This window comes from Fundulus heteroclitus, chromosome 20 (assembly GCF_011125445.2).
Source record: "Fundulus heteroclitus isolate FHET01 chromosome 20, MU-UCD_Fhet_4.1, whole genome shotgun sequence".
NCBI lineage: Eukaryota > Metazoa > Chordata > Actinopteri > Cyprinodontiformes > Fundulidae > Fundulus > Fundulus heteroclitus.
Window position 1 is genome coordinate 22,017,714 of NC_046380.1, and position 16,467 is coordinate 22,034,180.

The window sequence follows — 16,467 nt, forward strand, 5'->3', positions numbered from 1 at the left end:
CACCTTTATGTGAGGAAGGAAATGCCATGTACAGAAATAATCATGGTTACTGGGAGCGCAATATTTATACAACTATTTGCTAACAGGACAGCTTCAAGTTCTCTATCATAACGTTCAGTGTTGGAGTTTAGATGAAGATGAATCTTTATGAATCATAATCTTTATTGACCAGAGTCCAGGCTGGCCTGTTATGCTTCTCTTTCTTCTGGAGACTGAGGTGGACGTGGAAGGAGGGTAAACTTTGTACTTAGTGGGAACCATTTCTTCATTGGTTTGAACATGGTGGATCATTATACTGCAAAAAAGATCCAATTTAAAAAAAATTTCTGTTTACTGGACGAGTTCCCTGATTTGTATTAAGATCTCTCGGTTAATTAAGGAGTCGTGCGCTTTAAAAACCTTTGCCGGGCCTTTGAAAGAGAATAACCCCGTAAGTCCACATCATCCGTTCCAGACTACCTCTGTGGGTCCGTGAAAAGCAACACCTACTACACCCACGGTTAATCGGTCGAGCTGCGCTCCAAAGTTTCTTGCAGCCCGAGGAGAGCAGACCATCGTTCTTACAACCAGAATGCAAATCTATTTGGAGAAGATGTTGAAATGACAAATTTGCTTCCAAATGGTGCAAAAAGAGTGGTTTACCTCCATTATTTAAATAAAATAGTCAATTTAATTTTGAATATTAAAAGAAAAAATTTTTTTATCTCTATTTACACTATTTAACTTTGACAAACCTGTCCTGTTTGCGACGATTGTGGAGCTTGACGCACCGGAACGGAGCAGACAATTGGACTTGTTCCTAATTTAGACGGTGAATGGCGGAGAGTGGGTCAGCTAAAGTAGTCACAGAGAATGTGGAACCGTCCTCATTAATTAAAACAACGCAGTTGCTCCGTCTGTCGGGCGTGATCGCACATGAACGTAACGGAGCAGTCACGGAGGACGTGGAATAAGGGGGTATGGCCCACAGCATCACAGGACCTCCACCATACTCAACGGTGAGCATCTTCATCCTTTGTTTCACCACAAACCCCCTTGGGAGTGTCCATCCATCGTCTTCCTCTTATCCGGGGTCGGGTCGTGGGGTTAGCAGCTTCAGTAGGGAGGCCCAGACGTCCCTCACCCCAGCCACTTGGGCCAGCTCCTCAGGAGGAATCCCAAGGCGTTCCCAGGCCAGTCGGGAGACATAGTCCCTCCAGCGTGTCCTGGGTCTTCCTCTGGGCCTCCTCCCGGTGGGACGTGCCCGGAACACCTCACCAGGGAGGCGTCCAGGAGGCATCCTGACCAGATGCCCGAGCCACCTCAACTGGCTCCTCTCGACGTGGAGGCTCTACTCTGAGTCCTCCCCGGATGACTGAGCTCCTCACCCTATCTCTAAGGGAGAGCCCAGACACACTACGGAGAAAACTCATTTCAGCCGCTTGTATCCGGGATCTCGTTCTTTCGGTCACGACCCAAAGCTCGTGACCATAGATGAGGGTAGGAACGTAGATCGACCGGTAAATCGAGAGCTTCGTCTTTTGGCTCAGCTCTCTCTTCACCACAACGGATCGGTACAGACGCTGCACCAATCCCCCTGTCGATCTCCCGCTCCATCTTCCCCTCATTTGTGAAGTGGGAGTGTTTTGATGTTGAAAAGCTCAATATTAATCTCATCAGACTAAAGCCCACAATTCAGGTTAAAGTAAACCTGTGGATTTACAAACGTTCACGTTTGTCATGGTAGGAGAGAAAGACGCTTTTTCCTGACATCGGTTCCTTACAAGGAATATGGGTCCTCATCAAACCTAATGGCTAAAAGAGAAGAGCTATGATCAACTTAAAATAGTAAAATATAAATAAAAATGCATCGTTTAAGTTTATTTTAAATTGAATGAGGGCCTCTAAATATAACTCATTATTGATTCACCACTCCACACACTGAATAAATGTAGTCAAATTAAAGGTTTGACTTATGTTTTTCTGCCTTAAATCAATATTTACGTTTTTTTTTGTTAATCAGGCATGACCATAAATGTACCCGGCACTTAGTATAGCGTACTTCCTGCTGTAGCTTCAAATAATGGGGCCTACTGGTGTTTCATGCTTCTTGATCAAAAAAAAAAAGTGAAATAATTGGTCGTATTTGGAAGACGTGTTTGACTTTGTAATAAAGATTTACACACTTATTCTATGAAAACACGTTAAATGTTCAAATTATATAGTTAAATTACAGAAGGGGGGAATTTATGTTTTGAATTTACCTTTCAAAACATAAATTCATAGAAAGATTGAGCTTATAAAACTGAGCAACCAAGATTTACATCACATCGATCATTCAGAACTAGGATACTTGTGTGTTAAGCTGGAGAAATACATGATGATGGGCTTACCTGCTGCCTAGACATAAAACATTTGACAGGCACAAGCTTACTCCGCAGGTGGCAACATCGCTCTGAGTGATGATTATAAGGAACATCTCCAAGGAACCCTCACCTCTGTAATACCGGGCCCAGCAAATAGGTAAAATAATAATGTGTGGCATAAACTGTTTAATTGCTGAACAAATTGTTTGCATGTCTTGTTGATCGATTTTTATTCTCCATTTTTTTACAAACACATTTGCTTTTTAAACCAGTGAGAAGGAGACTTTTTATTCTGGGCTGTTTCCCCCGCAGGCACAGTGGTTACTGTCTGTCATCTGCACTTTTCCTCCTGTAGCCGTTGAGGTCTAAAATCTCACACATTGTGCAGCTTGCACATAATTCAGGGGTGGCACCGGTGTGCAAGAAACTGATAAAGCCTCATATATGGAGGATCGTTATGTTTGTCTATCTCACAATCAAATTATGTTTCATGTTAAACTAGATTCTGACCAATCTCACAATCTAGCCGAAATCATCCTGATGGACAAGTCTGTTTTCAGGCAAATGGGAGGAATATATTCTAAAACTCAAAATCACCACATAGACCAGGGATTCCCAAAGTGGGGGTCGCAAGATGATTCAAATGATGATCAAGATATACTTGTTTTAAATATAGCACATTTATGCTTTTAATCACAGAAAATATTTTTTTTGCTCAAAATTCATGACTAATTCATGACTATTCAACATAAAATAACAAAAAAGTTTCCCACAAATATGAGAAATTAATCAAAATGTTTTTGTGGAAATTTCCTCCTCTATGGCCAGCAATTAATTTTCTTTAATCAGCAATGGGCTTAATAAAATGTTTCGGGGTTTTTGGAAGGGGGAATTATGTGAATAAAGTTATAAAAGTCGTAGTACAACAATATGAGAATAAACATAGGGGTAAGACTGAGATTCTTTTGTAAAAATTTTCACAAAATGACCACTATATTATCAAAATGTTATGACTTTACGATCAAAATTTCCAAAAAGTAGAAAAAGAAAACACCGTCATCTCACCATAAGAGCGTCACGGGTCTCTGGTGCTGTTATTTTGAGGGTCACAGGCTGATAAGTGTGGGAACCCCTGGACAGAGACTAATAAAACTGAAAAAATAACATTGAAACTTGTCACTTCATCTATAGAATAAAGGGAAGGGAAGTGAGAATAACTGTTTAGAGTATCTTTGGCTGATTAAAGATTAAAGTTTCTCCCTGAAAAATAAACTTAATGTTTTTGCATTTAGTTTTAACTTGAATACCTGACTGAAGTCTGAGGGAAAGAGTGAAAGTGTGTTGCATGGTGAATTCAAAGGGAGGAAGGCCTTTGAGGGCTGCCAGGTTCAGCCTCGCTCTTGTTGTGTCATTTCTCGATAAACTCAGCTGGATCCCCGGTCCTGTGGTTCTGAACGTCCCGTTTCTCAGCTCGGCGGACGGGTTGAATCTCAGGACACGTGCTCGACCCAACCTTAAGGTCATCTCCTCGGGGAGGCGCCAGCTGTTTTCATCTGGCAACGGCGTCGGACTGGTTTGTTTCCTTTCTGTGGAATTCAGAGCAGAATCATAAACAATACCAAACTAATCTCGCTGGAAAGACTGGGCTCTGGTTGTGGTGTTCACCGGCAAATAAATAAAAATCAAACACAGCTGACTAGATTTTTAAATCATACTGTGACCAAAACACATCTGGCTTTTAACCAATGGGATTAGTCTTGATACATTCGATTGGGTCTTTTCTTTTATGGCTCTGTCCTGTGCCTCTTTAGGGTTAGGCTCTCTTCATGCATTCTTCATATCTCTCCCTGCACCCATCTGGCATTAGAGCAAACAGAAGCCAAGCCACCTCTCCGTGATGACATCAAACACTAATAGAGGAGTGCTGCCACCATCATTAGCTGTCCCGGGATCATCTTCTGAGGTATAAAAGATTATTTCAGCTCCATGTAATTTGATGATTAAGGCCTTTTGCGTTGGTCAGAGTGCAACACGTCTGCAGAGCGTCAGATCCCTGGACGTCTAGACCTACAACTTAGAGCTTAATATGCGACTACAGGGACGTGGCAGCCGTCACATGGTGCGATGAGAGCTTCCTGGATCTAAACATGTCAAAGCTAAAGAAATGGTTGTAGATTTAATGAAGTCCAGTGTCGAGCCAAGAGCAAGCACCATCTATGGTGAAGAAAGACAAATTGTACAAATGTATGAATATATGGGCGCTGTTTAGGGCCTGCCCAAGGCATAAGCAAACTAAGCAGCTGCTTGGGGCCCCCTTCTAGCATAGGTGATTCTGCACACTGTTTTTCCTCCTGCACTGTTACATCTGATCACTGCTGCACTTTATATTGTATTGTAATGCTGTCTTATTCCACCTGAAATCCCATTACACTGTCGTAAGATGTATGCAACGAAATTCTGTTGTGTATGCACTCTGTACATACAAAACGACAATAAAGTTGTCTCAGTCTAAGTCTGCATGGTGGACCCCCCAAATCAAATTCTGCTTAGGGCCCCCAAGAGTATTGGGCCGGCACTGGCGCTGTTTGATGCCCAACTAAAATTCACTCAGAACACTAAAGTGAGCAAATCAAAGAAAACATCTGTGGAGGAAACTCAGCTCCTTTGACATGCTTTACATGTTGATGTGCCCCTGAGCAAGGCACTCAATCCCAAGTTGCCTACCAACCTGCATATTAGTGTGTGAATATGTGCGCATCAGAGAGTCGGATCGAGGGAAAGTGGCTGCAGTGTAAAGCGCTTTGAGCGCTCAGCATGACTAGGAAAGCTAAATATAAATTCAGTCTATTTACCATTTAACATTGACACACAGATCCCACCACACAGTCTGCGGCACATTGAATAATTCAGGAACTGTCCTCTACTAACAAAGATGCTTGTCATGAAGGAGTTGAACAAGTTTCAGACCGCATTAGCCATGAAAAGAGACATTTTGAATTTTATTTGGAGAAACAACTTCTAACCTTAGGCAAGGCAAGAGAGACTTTAATTTCCGTGTCTGGACAGGTCTCTCTGGCCGAGGAGCCGACTAACCTGCTGCTGCGTTCTGACCCTGAAGGAGCAGTTCCACGAGACCAGCAGATGCTGAGCTCTTTATGATCCCGTTTTTGAGAATGAGTCAAACATGCTTGGAAAATCTTGAACTAAAGAAATTACTATTACTGTTCCAGTTTGTAGAAAAATATTCAGTACCAGTACCAGTAGAAAGGAGCCCTGAAAGAGGATCGTCCTGCAGGACACAACGGACAACGCCATAGGATGTCTTCACATGCAGCGTGTCTTCTGTGCTTTATTCTTGAGAATTCAAGTTATGGTCCAGGCTAGACTCCCACAGGTTTAAAAGCATAAACTGTTTATGTGCACGAAGACAGACGAGAAAATATTTTGGGGAGCTTAGTATATTATAATTGATAGTGTGATGTAAGAAAACCTGTTTGTATGATACTTCCAAAAAAAAGTTGAAAAACAAAACAACTGGACTTCGCTTCCCATCCAGAAAGCTTTCTCAATTGAGAAAGCTTTCTGGATGGGAAGCGAAACGTCTTCAAACTTCGAAAAAAAGTCCAGTTGTTATGTTTTTTTACCTTTTTTTTTGGAATGATCATGACCTGGATGACTGAGAATCTTCACTAGCTTATATGATACTTATTTGCACCAATCACCATGTCTTACTTTTTTTTTTTTTTTCGAAACATACATATTTACAAGATACATATTTCTATTTTCCTTTTTTGTATATTTGTACCAAATGCCTTCATTGAGAGCAAAGTGTAACTGGAGTAAAATCCCTTGTTGTGTATCCCAATTTGCCGATTAAAGCTAATTCTGACATTAGAAGAAGTGTGGTCAATGTGTGTCAGAACCACACTCAGTAAAACGGGGTGAAATATAAATCCTTTAGAAAATAATATCTAGTCACATGAAATTATATGAAAGATTTGAGAAATGTTATAATCAATCATCACCCAAATTATTTAAAAAAAAAACGAATTACAAGGCAAGTTTATGCAATGATTGAATTCACCAGTCAAAGGAGTGAATTGTAACGGAATCATTAAAAGACAGATTCAAAACACTTTGAATTCCATCAATCTACAATAAAAAAGACTGGAAAGTGAAAAACATCTAACCCCCAGTCGGTCGAGGCAGATGACCGTTCATACTGAGCCCGGTTCTGCTGGAGGTTTTTCCTTCCTGTTAAAGGGGAGTTTTTCTTTCCACTGTCACTTCATGCTTGCTCAGTATGAGGGATTGCTGCAAAGCCATGGACAATGCAGATGACTCTCCCTGTGGCTCTATGCTCCTTCATGAGGAGAGAATGCTGCTTGTCAAGACTTTGATGCAATCTGGCTTTCCTTAGGAATTTTTTTTTACCAATCTGTATAATCTGATTGAATTTGGCTTTGGAAAGTGCGTTGAGGTGACACGTTTCATGAATTGGCGCTATAATCGAATTTAATCTTCTCAAAAGCAGACAGTTGCCGCTATTTTCCCTGTCCAGCTCATACTAACGCAGTTCTCCCAGTCAGTGGCCGCTGTCCTGAAACATCCAGACCGGAGGGGGGCGCTGTTCGGATCCAGCTCTGCGTCTTCAACTCCAGTCGAGCAGCAGCAGCAGAGTGGAGGCCCGTCCATTGAAAGGCGGAAGTTGTCTTTTGGGTTACTGAAACTTTACAAAATGGCAGAGGACAACACTTATGAGTCGATGCTGTGCGTGAAGCCAGAGGTTCATGTTTATCGAATCCCGCCGCGGGCCTCCAACCGCGGATATCGGTAAGAAAGTTTGTCTCTGAGGACTCGGAGAAAGTGCAGCTTAGCGAGCTAATTTGTTTCTGACTGGTTCCATTATCGGACAGCCGAGCTGTCAGCGATGCTTAAAAGTAATTTTTTTCACCTGCTACTCAGTAGATTTTTACTCAAAAGTGTATACGCTGACTGCATTGGCTGTTATACGACATTACGTAGAAATTAAACAGGATGTTTTTGCTAAACTACCTGGCAAATGTGTTTTGAAGTTACAAACACTAGTTCAAGGAAATGTGACACCGACATCCTGACGTGTTTTAGCCTCCCTGCGTTCAACGACTAGTTTCATTAGAAAGCAACGTTTTCTGCGTGAGACGGTGTTTTTATTTTTCCTATTTTTTTATATTAAGTTTCTCGCCTTAAATGTTTGTCCGATAATGGGTGGAAGGAGTTCAGCGTTTGTTTTTCTGATCAAGCTGCACGACTCCGGATCTACACCTAGGAGTTGGTCTGTAGACTTGAATTAAACTTGTTTATTTTTAAATTTTTTGGCTTGTTTATAAGTTAAATTGTTTGATTAAAATACAGCTGTTTTGGGAGGGAGAAAAAAAAAGAGTTTTGAATGCATTTGCAATTTGTCGCCTTACAACGGCAAACTTCAAATACTATGATAAACCAGCAGTCGAAGGTTAAAAAAAATAAAAATACCTGATTCTCAAGTTTAAAATATTTAAAAAAAAAAATTAAATTTAGAAAATCGATTCATCCAGGTGTCCTGAGGAACCTTCAGATGTTAGTTAGAGAATGTTGGTGAACAAAAACATCCTCAAGACCGAGAAAAACACATCAGACAGGTCAGCGATAGCGTTGTGGAGAGTGTGGCGCGACTACCAAGATCTGTTTGTTCTCTTAAACCGAGAACCCAGTGTGTGATGGCATTAATTAAAGGAATTAAAAAGCTGTCAGCAGCGTCAGGACAGCTGGTTGGGTTCGACAAGAAGATGGATGAAGCAGAGGACAGGCTAGGACTTGAAGAAAAACCTGACAGAGGCATCAGAGGGCCCGGTGATCGGGGAATCACCTGCCAGCAGTTGTGCGATAATGGACTGGTCTGCATATTCATGGGTCTGTCACAGTCCAGCTATCTACTTGTTTATGGGAAACCTTGAAAGATCTGTGCCACGGTTTCAGTTCAGGGCCTGATTATCATTTTAAAGGACCCACAGATGTTCTTAATCCCCACCAGCCTGTCCTGCTGGAGTGTAAATCCCAGCGAATGGCGTTCAAATGATCCAGTAGATGGATCAAGACTGTTTCTCAAATCCGTCTGCGAGGTTACTTTGAGAATATTACTGCTAATCGAAGCCGTAAACCCTACTTGCAGATCCTAATTTCACTTCCTTCTGATGTGATCGGGTAAAGCTGCTGAAGCAGACGCTGGATCACATGAACCAGAGAAATCAGGATTACACAAACCGCTTTCCTTTTCTGACGACGAGTGTTTCCTGTGTTCTGTTTTTCCGTTTCTTTTTAGCGCCGCTGACTGGAAGCTGGATGAACCGGCATGGAGCGGAAGGCTGAAAATCACCGCCAAAGGCAAGATGGCCTTCATCAAGCTGGAGGACAGGAACACAGGCGAGTACTTTTTAACCTGACAGCACATTAGCAGGAAGGAGGAGCTCTTTACTGCTTCTTTTGATTGTAGAGCAGCCAGGATTCGTGTCGACAAAAACACGTTTAAGGGATCTTTTTTTCTTTTTTTCCGTACTAAATCACTTTGCCATTTTTCGTGTGTATACTGCAGCAATAGTTCTGCGCTTTGGACAAGAATCTGAGAATCACCGTTGGTCATTATTATCAGGGAGATTTTATGTGATGTGAATATCTGCTGCTTAGATTTTTGTTAGATTTTGCGAACCATCTTGCACAAAATTAAATGACGTAAGTCACAGTTGCTCTCTAAAAGTGATACAAGTAAAACTGTAAAAACAGTAAAATTCTGTTTTTATAATAGTATCCATCTCTATATGTATTCAGTAATAACCCATGTCCTGTACTTATGGAACCATTGTTTATCCTGCACTTGCTGCTATTGCACTTCTGGTTAGACCTAAACTGCATTTCGTTGCCTTGTACCTGTACCTGTGTAATGACAATAAATGTCATGGTAACACTGGGGGATCTGCAGACATCCACAGCTCAGGTGGAGAACCTGTTAAGTGACTTACTAGTTGTGTAAACCACAAATCAACCTTTTGCGGAAGAATGGCATTAAGAAAAACTGCTGCTGAAATGAAGCCAAAGAAGATTTTCATTTACAGTTTGCCACAAGGCATTCTGGGGGAGCAGGAAGGTTATTGCAGAAGGAACTCTGGTCAGATGAGACCTAAAGCGAACCTTTTGTCTTGTATGTGTGTGTGTGTGCGTGGAGGAAAACCAACTTTTCTCTGAACACTGTAGTCATGACAGCATCACACTGTTGGGACGCCTTTCTTGAACACAGACAGGATGGTCAGAGTTCATGAGAAGATGGATGAATGGAGTGAAATAAGGCTGGAGCAGAAGCTAGCCTTCAAGCAGAACGATGAGTCTAGACATGCAGCCAGAGCTGCAATGGAAAGGCTTAGATCAAATTGTATTCCTGTTATAACGGCCTAGTCAAAGTCCCGATCTGAACCCAATAGAGAATCTGGAACGAGACTTGAAAATCGGCGTTGAGGACATTCTCCATCTAGTCTGACGTACATTTGAGACAAACCGCTATAAGCCTTCCCTGCCGCGACTACAGTGGAAGGTGGTGTGAAGCGACCAAAAACAATTCATCCCAAAGTTGCATTTATTTTTTATTCTCCTTTTTAAATTTCCTGTTTCAATCTCGAGGAATATAATCAACAGCTTTATCCAGCCTCCTGTTCAGACATTACTTTGTTTATCTGTCGTAACCTGAAATGACCTGAAGGCTGCTTGGCATGAATGTTCCTCCTGCAGGTGAGCTGTACGCACAGGCTCCCGTCGAGCAGTATCCAGGTAGTGTGGTGGAATCGGTCGCAGACTCCAGCAGGTACTTTGTCATCCGGATAGAGGACGGAACGGGTGAGGACATCTAATTCTAGATACGGATTTAAGAAAACTAATGTAATCTAATGTAAAATCAACTCTAGCTTTAGCTCCTGTGGTTACTTTTAGAAAAAATGTATATCCCTGTGTTTCATATACAAATGTGTTAGCATCTGAAGAAGCCATGAATTTGCCTCCTTTTCTGTTCTTCAAGGACGTCACGCCTTCATCGGTCTGGGTTTTGCTGACCGTGGAGACTCGTTTGACTTCAACGTGGCTTTACAAGACCATTTTAAGTAAGAGGAGATCACAAGTAGAACCCAGAGTTATTCCCACCCTCATGCTTTTCACTGGAAGTAAAATACAAACGTCTTTTAAAATTGGTCTGTTTTGACACGACTCTGACAGGAACCCTAAAATTAGGGTGATGATGATCTGAAATTCCCTCATATATATATATATATATTTTTTTTTTTTAACGAATTCTGAGGGGGGAAAAGTTTTTCTCAGAATTTATGGTCTTTCCAGGTTATTTTATTTGATTTTGACCTTTTGGAGATGCCCATCTTCTTTCCTATCACGAAAACAAAAACCTTCTTGGTTGCATCAAAATTATAAAAAAATGATCTGAATAACTTTAAGGTTAAAATTAAATGTATTCAAATGTAAATCTAGTAAATCTCCGAAATCTGCTAACCTTGTTGTAGTATTACAAATTAAATATCAAAGACGCTTTGATGTTATCACTAAAGCTTAAGACATATATATATATATATATATATATATATATATATATATATATATATATATATATATATATATATATATATATATATATATATATATATATATATATATATATATATATATTAAAAAAAAAAAAAAAAAAAAAAAGAATCCTACTTTAGGTTTTCTGCTGCAGCGCCTGAAACAGTTTCTGTGACACCGACTCTCATGTGTAACTCCACAGGTGGGTCAAACAGGAAGGGGATCTTGCCAAACTGGAGGCGTCTCAGAGCACGGCGCCTAAACTGGACCTGAGCTTCAAAGAGGGACAGACCATCAAGATCAGCATCGGGGTGAGCATAAACAAACAAGAGCTGAACAATCACGAGGGGTTAAAGGAAAGGCGGGCGATATAAACGTGTCGAAACTGACCCGACCGCTTCAGAACATCAAGAAGAAGGACGGGTGTGGCGCCAAACCGAGACCTGGGGGCGGGGCTCTGCTCCCGCCTCCTCCAGGAGGGAAGCCAGGAGGAGTCCTGCCACCGGCTGCCGGTCTGCCGACTGTTTCAGCCCCGCAGCCCAACACCGGTATCCATCCTGTTCAAGTGCCTTAAATTCAGTAGCTGTTATATCCGTGCATCTTGTTCTAACAGCGTTTCTCCACATATTCAGCTCCTCTGTTAGAGCTGGGTTCCCCCGTCTCTGCAGCCCAGCCCAGCTCTGATATGTGGGGGGATTTCACATCTGCTGGCTCCAAGTAGGAATCTGTTTTTTTGGGTTTTTTTTAAATAATATCTGTGCCATCCCACATCTCTTTTTCTCCTTTCCATCCTCACTTTCTTCTCTCCTCCCCCACAGCTCCAACAAAGATGCCGCCAGTTCGGGATGGGTGCAGTTCAGCTGAGCCGTGCGCCGCACAAGGCGCCTCTCAGGTCCCTGACATTCCTGCGGACAGGACGATTGTCGACGTAAAGAAACTTCAAAACAGAGCCAGGGTTCGGGAGATTTCACAGTTTCGTTGCTGAAATTATTATTTTTTTTCTCTCTGTCCTGAGACCGAACGGCCCGTTGACCAACTCTAAAGGAACAAATGATTAAAGTGGATATCTTTACTGCTCCTTTTCACTCTCTGCTAAGCAGTAGTCGACGTTTTTTTTAAAAACAAGGGAAATGTCTCGTCACACTAACCGCGTCAGATATTTATTCACTGCCTTTTAGTGAATTGTTTCTTGAGTTTCCTGGTTTTGTGTAGTCATCTCACTGACGATCTCCTTCACAATCAGTTTTCCTCGTGTCTCTTTTATAACATGAGAAGGTTTATTTTTCCATCGCAGGGTGACGTCACTCGAACCTTTTCTTGAAGCGTCCCTCTTTCACTCGGCTGTAAAACAGCGTCTCTCTTCTTGTTTATGTCGCTTTTATTTGCTCCTCGTTTTAAAAGATCTCGAAAGATCTTTTTTTGATATTTGATAATCAGTTTTAGGTTTAATGTACTCTTTGTTTTAAATCATCTTTGGGGAGGAAAAGTGATTCTTTGTTTTAGCATCATGTGTTGTTGATGTGCTTTCTTTCTTTCGTTCGTGTTCGTCCAAACGCCTCATTTATCTCTGCTCTCTCTCTCTGGATTGTGCCTTTTACCCAAAACAAAATCCGTGTTTCTTTCCTTCTGAGTCTAATGAAGTGCCTTCCTGGAAAGAGACCTCCAAATATATGTAAAATGTAAATAAACTGTATATTTCACTGGTTTGTTGTCATTTTGGGGGTCCCTGTGTAGTTATAGTACCGGTCTTCTTCACAGCTCAGGCTTACAGCTGCGGCTCGGTGTGCGCCGCAGCGATCCTGCAGTCTGGTTTGATTTCAGGATTCTACCCTATGAGAAAATTAGAGTATGGAAATATATTCGTATTTCCAGATTTTACTTTCGATCCTATTTTCTAAAAAAAAAATAAATAAATCCTTGTTTCCTTCCCTATCCTGTGTACTACCTCCCTTTCTGTTGTTGTCATTCCTTTCTTTCCTCCTCCTTTGTATTTGTACTTTCTCCCTTTTTTTTAAGCCCTTCTTTCTCCCCTTCTTCCTTGGGTCTTTTCATTACTTGTTTGTTTTTTTTTTTTTTTTGTTTTTTTCTATGTACCTTTTGTCTTCCTATCATTCGGCGTCTCCTGTCCGCTGTTATGGCTTCCTTCTCTCCTTTCTCCCTTTTGTGAAATTTATTGCCTTTTTTGTGTGCTTCATTCATTGGTTCTATCTCCCTTCTTTATGTCTACCTCCTTTGTTTATTCCTTTTTTCTTTGTCGTCTTTCCTCCCCTATGTCCTTCAGTCCTTCCCTCCTTTTCCCCTTCCCCGTATCCTTTCTTCACTCCTTTCCCTCTGTGTCTTTTTTTGTTTTTTACCCTTTCTTTCCCCAGCAGCTATCCATCGTTAACTTGCTTGTTTCCAATCTTCCTATCGTCTCCCTCCTCCCGTTGTACTTTTCATTCAAAACAACTTATTTAGGAATGCATGCATGATTGTTTATACTTTAATAAAATCACTTTCCTTTTGTATTCTTCAAATAACATCTATAAAACATCAACTTTTTACTAACAGGAAGGGATTCTGAACAAAGGTGTATGATAATGCAGAACATTATAGCCACAAACTTTGGGACTTTCTCATACAACAGGGGTGTAAATACTGTTTTTAATATAAATCTGAACTTTCTTTTGATAGATTTATATTTAGCCCTCTTTACTCTAATATCCCTAATCAAAATCATCCAAAGGCCTTCAGAAGACGCCTTATTAGTTAATAATGCATCTGAGTTTAATCTCAGTATAGATGCAGCTGTTCTGTGAAGGCCTCTGGGTTTTTAGTAGTGTTATACCGATACCAGTATCAGACGGGGCCCCGATGCAGCACTAAATGGTGGTATCGGTATCAGTGAGTACCAACAAATAAGGCATCGATACCATTTTGATGTTTGTATGTCACTTGAACGCAGCCTTCTCTTTCCCAACTAGAATTATACATGTTATATAAGTTCATGAAAGTTGCACTATTTTGGCCTTTGAGAGCCAAAACTCAGGGTTTAAAAGAGATTATTCAATTATTAATGTAATTTTACTGTTGCACTACTATTATACATGTTATAAGTTCACGAATGTTGCACTATTTTAGCCTTTGAGAGCCAAAAGTCTATTCAACTATTGTCACCCATTCCAGGTAGGCAATAAAAAGTTCTACTACCCTAAGTAGTATGCAGTTCTTCACACACACACACAAATATTAAACAGTATCGGTATCGGGGCCAAAAAATGGCATCGGCGCAACACTTTTTAGAACAGTGAACAAACGGCATCATGAAAACCGAGGAGAGCAGCAGACGGGTCAGGGAAAAAGTTGTTGAAAATCTTAGGAACTAGGTCATGAAATGATTTCAACGCTTTGAACGTCTCACAAGAGGGCCGAGGTCACTGGAGGAGCTGCAGAGATCCACGGCTCAGACGGTAGGACCTGCCAGAACCGATAGTTCTGCTCCGTGAGCAAGGTGACAAAGAGGAGGAGTCCTGCTCAGCGTTTTCTACAAGCCGCGGGGAACACGGCAAACATGGATGTGCTGCTAGGCGCAAATGAAACGCCTTGGCCTACATGTAAAACACCCTGAACAAACAGTATGAATAAACATGGTGGTGGCAGCATCATGCTGTGGGGAGGCTTTAACAAGGCAGCCAGAGCTGATGGAGAGATGAACAGAACAAAATACATCCTGGAAGAAAACCTGATGGTTTCCTGATGCTGTAAATTTCACATTGTCAACAGTTTAAGGGGGGAAAGTAATTTCGCATGACATCGTAAATAAAAACATGTTTTAAAAACTGAACACTTTTCATATGAGAAAGTGGAAATGCACCTATCGTTTTAATCACTTTTTTTAGTGATGATGTGCAATATATTCTTTAATCCCATGGAAGTGTATGGGATAACTTTTAGATATCTGCTACCAAATAACCCCAGTTTTATACGGTTGAAAATTATAAATTCAACTAAAAACGGAAACGAAAGCATCCTAATTAACCTATAAACTTTAAAAAGGGCTGAGAAACGGACTGATTACCACATGCCACGGGTTTTAAGACCCAGCTAAGAGTTTTTTTATGGGTAGATGGATGTGTGGGGTCCTGTAGCAGCAGCAGCAGCAGCACACCATCATGAACTGGAAGTCCCTCCCCGGAAAAAGCATGGAGAAGATTTCGGAACTAGAAGGCAGCTCCTGGCAGCATCTGAAGGTCTGAAGCTCCTGCTGCCGCCTCTGGATCCGGGGGTCCGTCTCTGCATCTCTGGACCTCAGCAGACACCCGGAGCAACATGGAGGACAGAGCAGAGGGTCGGAGTGGATCTGTGAGAGAAGGTGAGGCTGTTTCTCAGAGAGGGAAGTGGATGTTTTTAACTGCGAGCTCCGCTGCAAATGCGACGTGATCTGGATGCACGAAGCGCTTTGGACAGAGATTTGTACCCATGGATCCCGAACAAGCCCGAGTTTCAGAGTTTATCGCTTAAAAATGATGCATTAATAGTTGTTTATTTTGAAGAAAAAACCGGATTTGTATCTGATTTTTGCAGCAGCCTCCGCGTCCCGCCTCTAACTCCTCTCCGCTTTTAGAAAACTTGGGCGTGTTTATCGTGTTGGTGGCGCTTCTGTTTGCTTTGCAGCCTGTTGGGATAAAAGGGGATGTTGTTGGTGAATCACACAGAAGCTGGCTTGGTTTCCTCTTTTATGAGAGCAAACACACACATTGTGTCAAATGAAGAGGAAGCAACTCAGCCTGACTACATGTTTTTTTTTATTTTTGGTTGTTAGTCTTTTAAAAAGATCAAAAATAATAGGCAGCTGGGCTTTCGGGAGATAAATTCATCAGCATTTCACCGTTATCAAAAAGAAGTCTGTTAAACGACGTCTGCAGTGTGATAAACAGACCACCAGGGGGCGACTGACATCAGGAAATTCAAAATTAAACTTTTGGCTCCCAGCAGACTTATGATGAACTGCTGTTTAGGACTAAAGTGTTATTTAGGTCTAGGTTAGGATTAGATTTATACTGGTAAAGGTTAGGGTTTTACCAGATAAAGGCTTTAAAATCAATGGAAGTCACTTTGTATTTTAAACAAGGATGTGTGAGTGTGTCTTATTGTCTAAGAAGGGCAGTTAAAACCCAGTGGGGGATGTCTTGTGTTGACACAATGACCCTGTTGTGTGTAACTATGACAGTCCAGTTTTCATCACCAGGAAGAATCTCTCCTGTTCCTTTACGCTTGTCACGTTTCCGTTCTGAAGCTGTGAAACGGCTGGTCCAGCCACCAAAAGTAACAAGACCTACTAAAGAGTATTGCTAAAGTATTTGGACGGCTTTCCACATTTTGTCATGTATGTTTACAACCACAAATGTGAATATATTTTGGCGGTTCAAGTGATAGTCGAACACAATGCAGTGCTTTTGGGTAATGTTCTCTACCAGCTTTGCACATCTAGAGAATTTTCTTTTTACCCCTA

The 16,467-nt window shown here is 41.4% G+C and overlaps 1 protein-coding gene across 1 annotated transcript; it reads left to right on the forward strand.

The window, feature by feature from the left end:
• Positions 1-7,011: 7,011 nt before the first annotated feature.
• On the forward strand, positions 7,012-12,676 carry necap2 (NECAP endocytosis associated 2). Its single transcript, XM_012863845.3, has 8 exons — positions 7,012-7,178; positions 8,686-8,786; positions 10,140-10,244; positions 10,423-10,504; positions 11,179-11,287; positions 11,380-11,524; positions 11,609-11,693; positions 11,795-12,676. Exons 1-8 carry the CDS (start codon positions 7,084-7,086, stop codon positions 11,838-11,840), a joined length of 768 nt encoding a protein of 255 aa, XP_012719299.2. The 5' UTR covers positions 7,012-7,083; the 3' UTR covers positions 11,841-12,676.
• Positions 12,677-16,467: the final 3,791 nt, after the last annotated feature.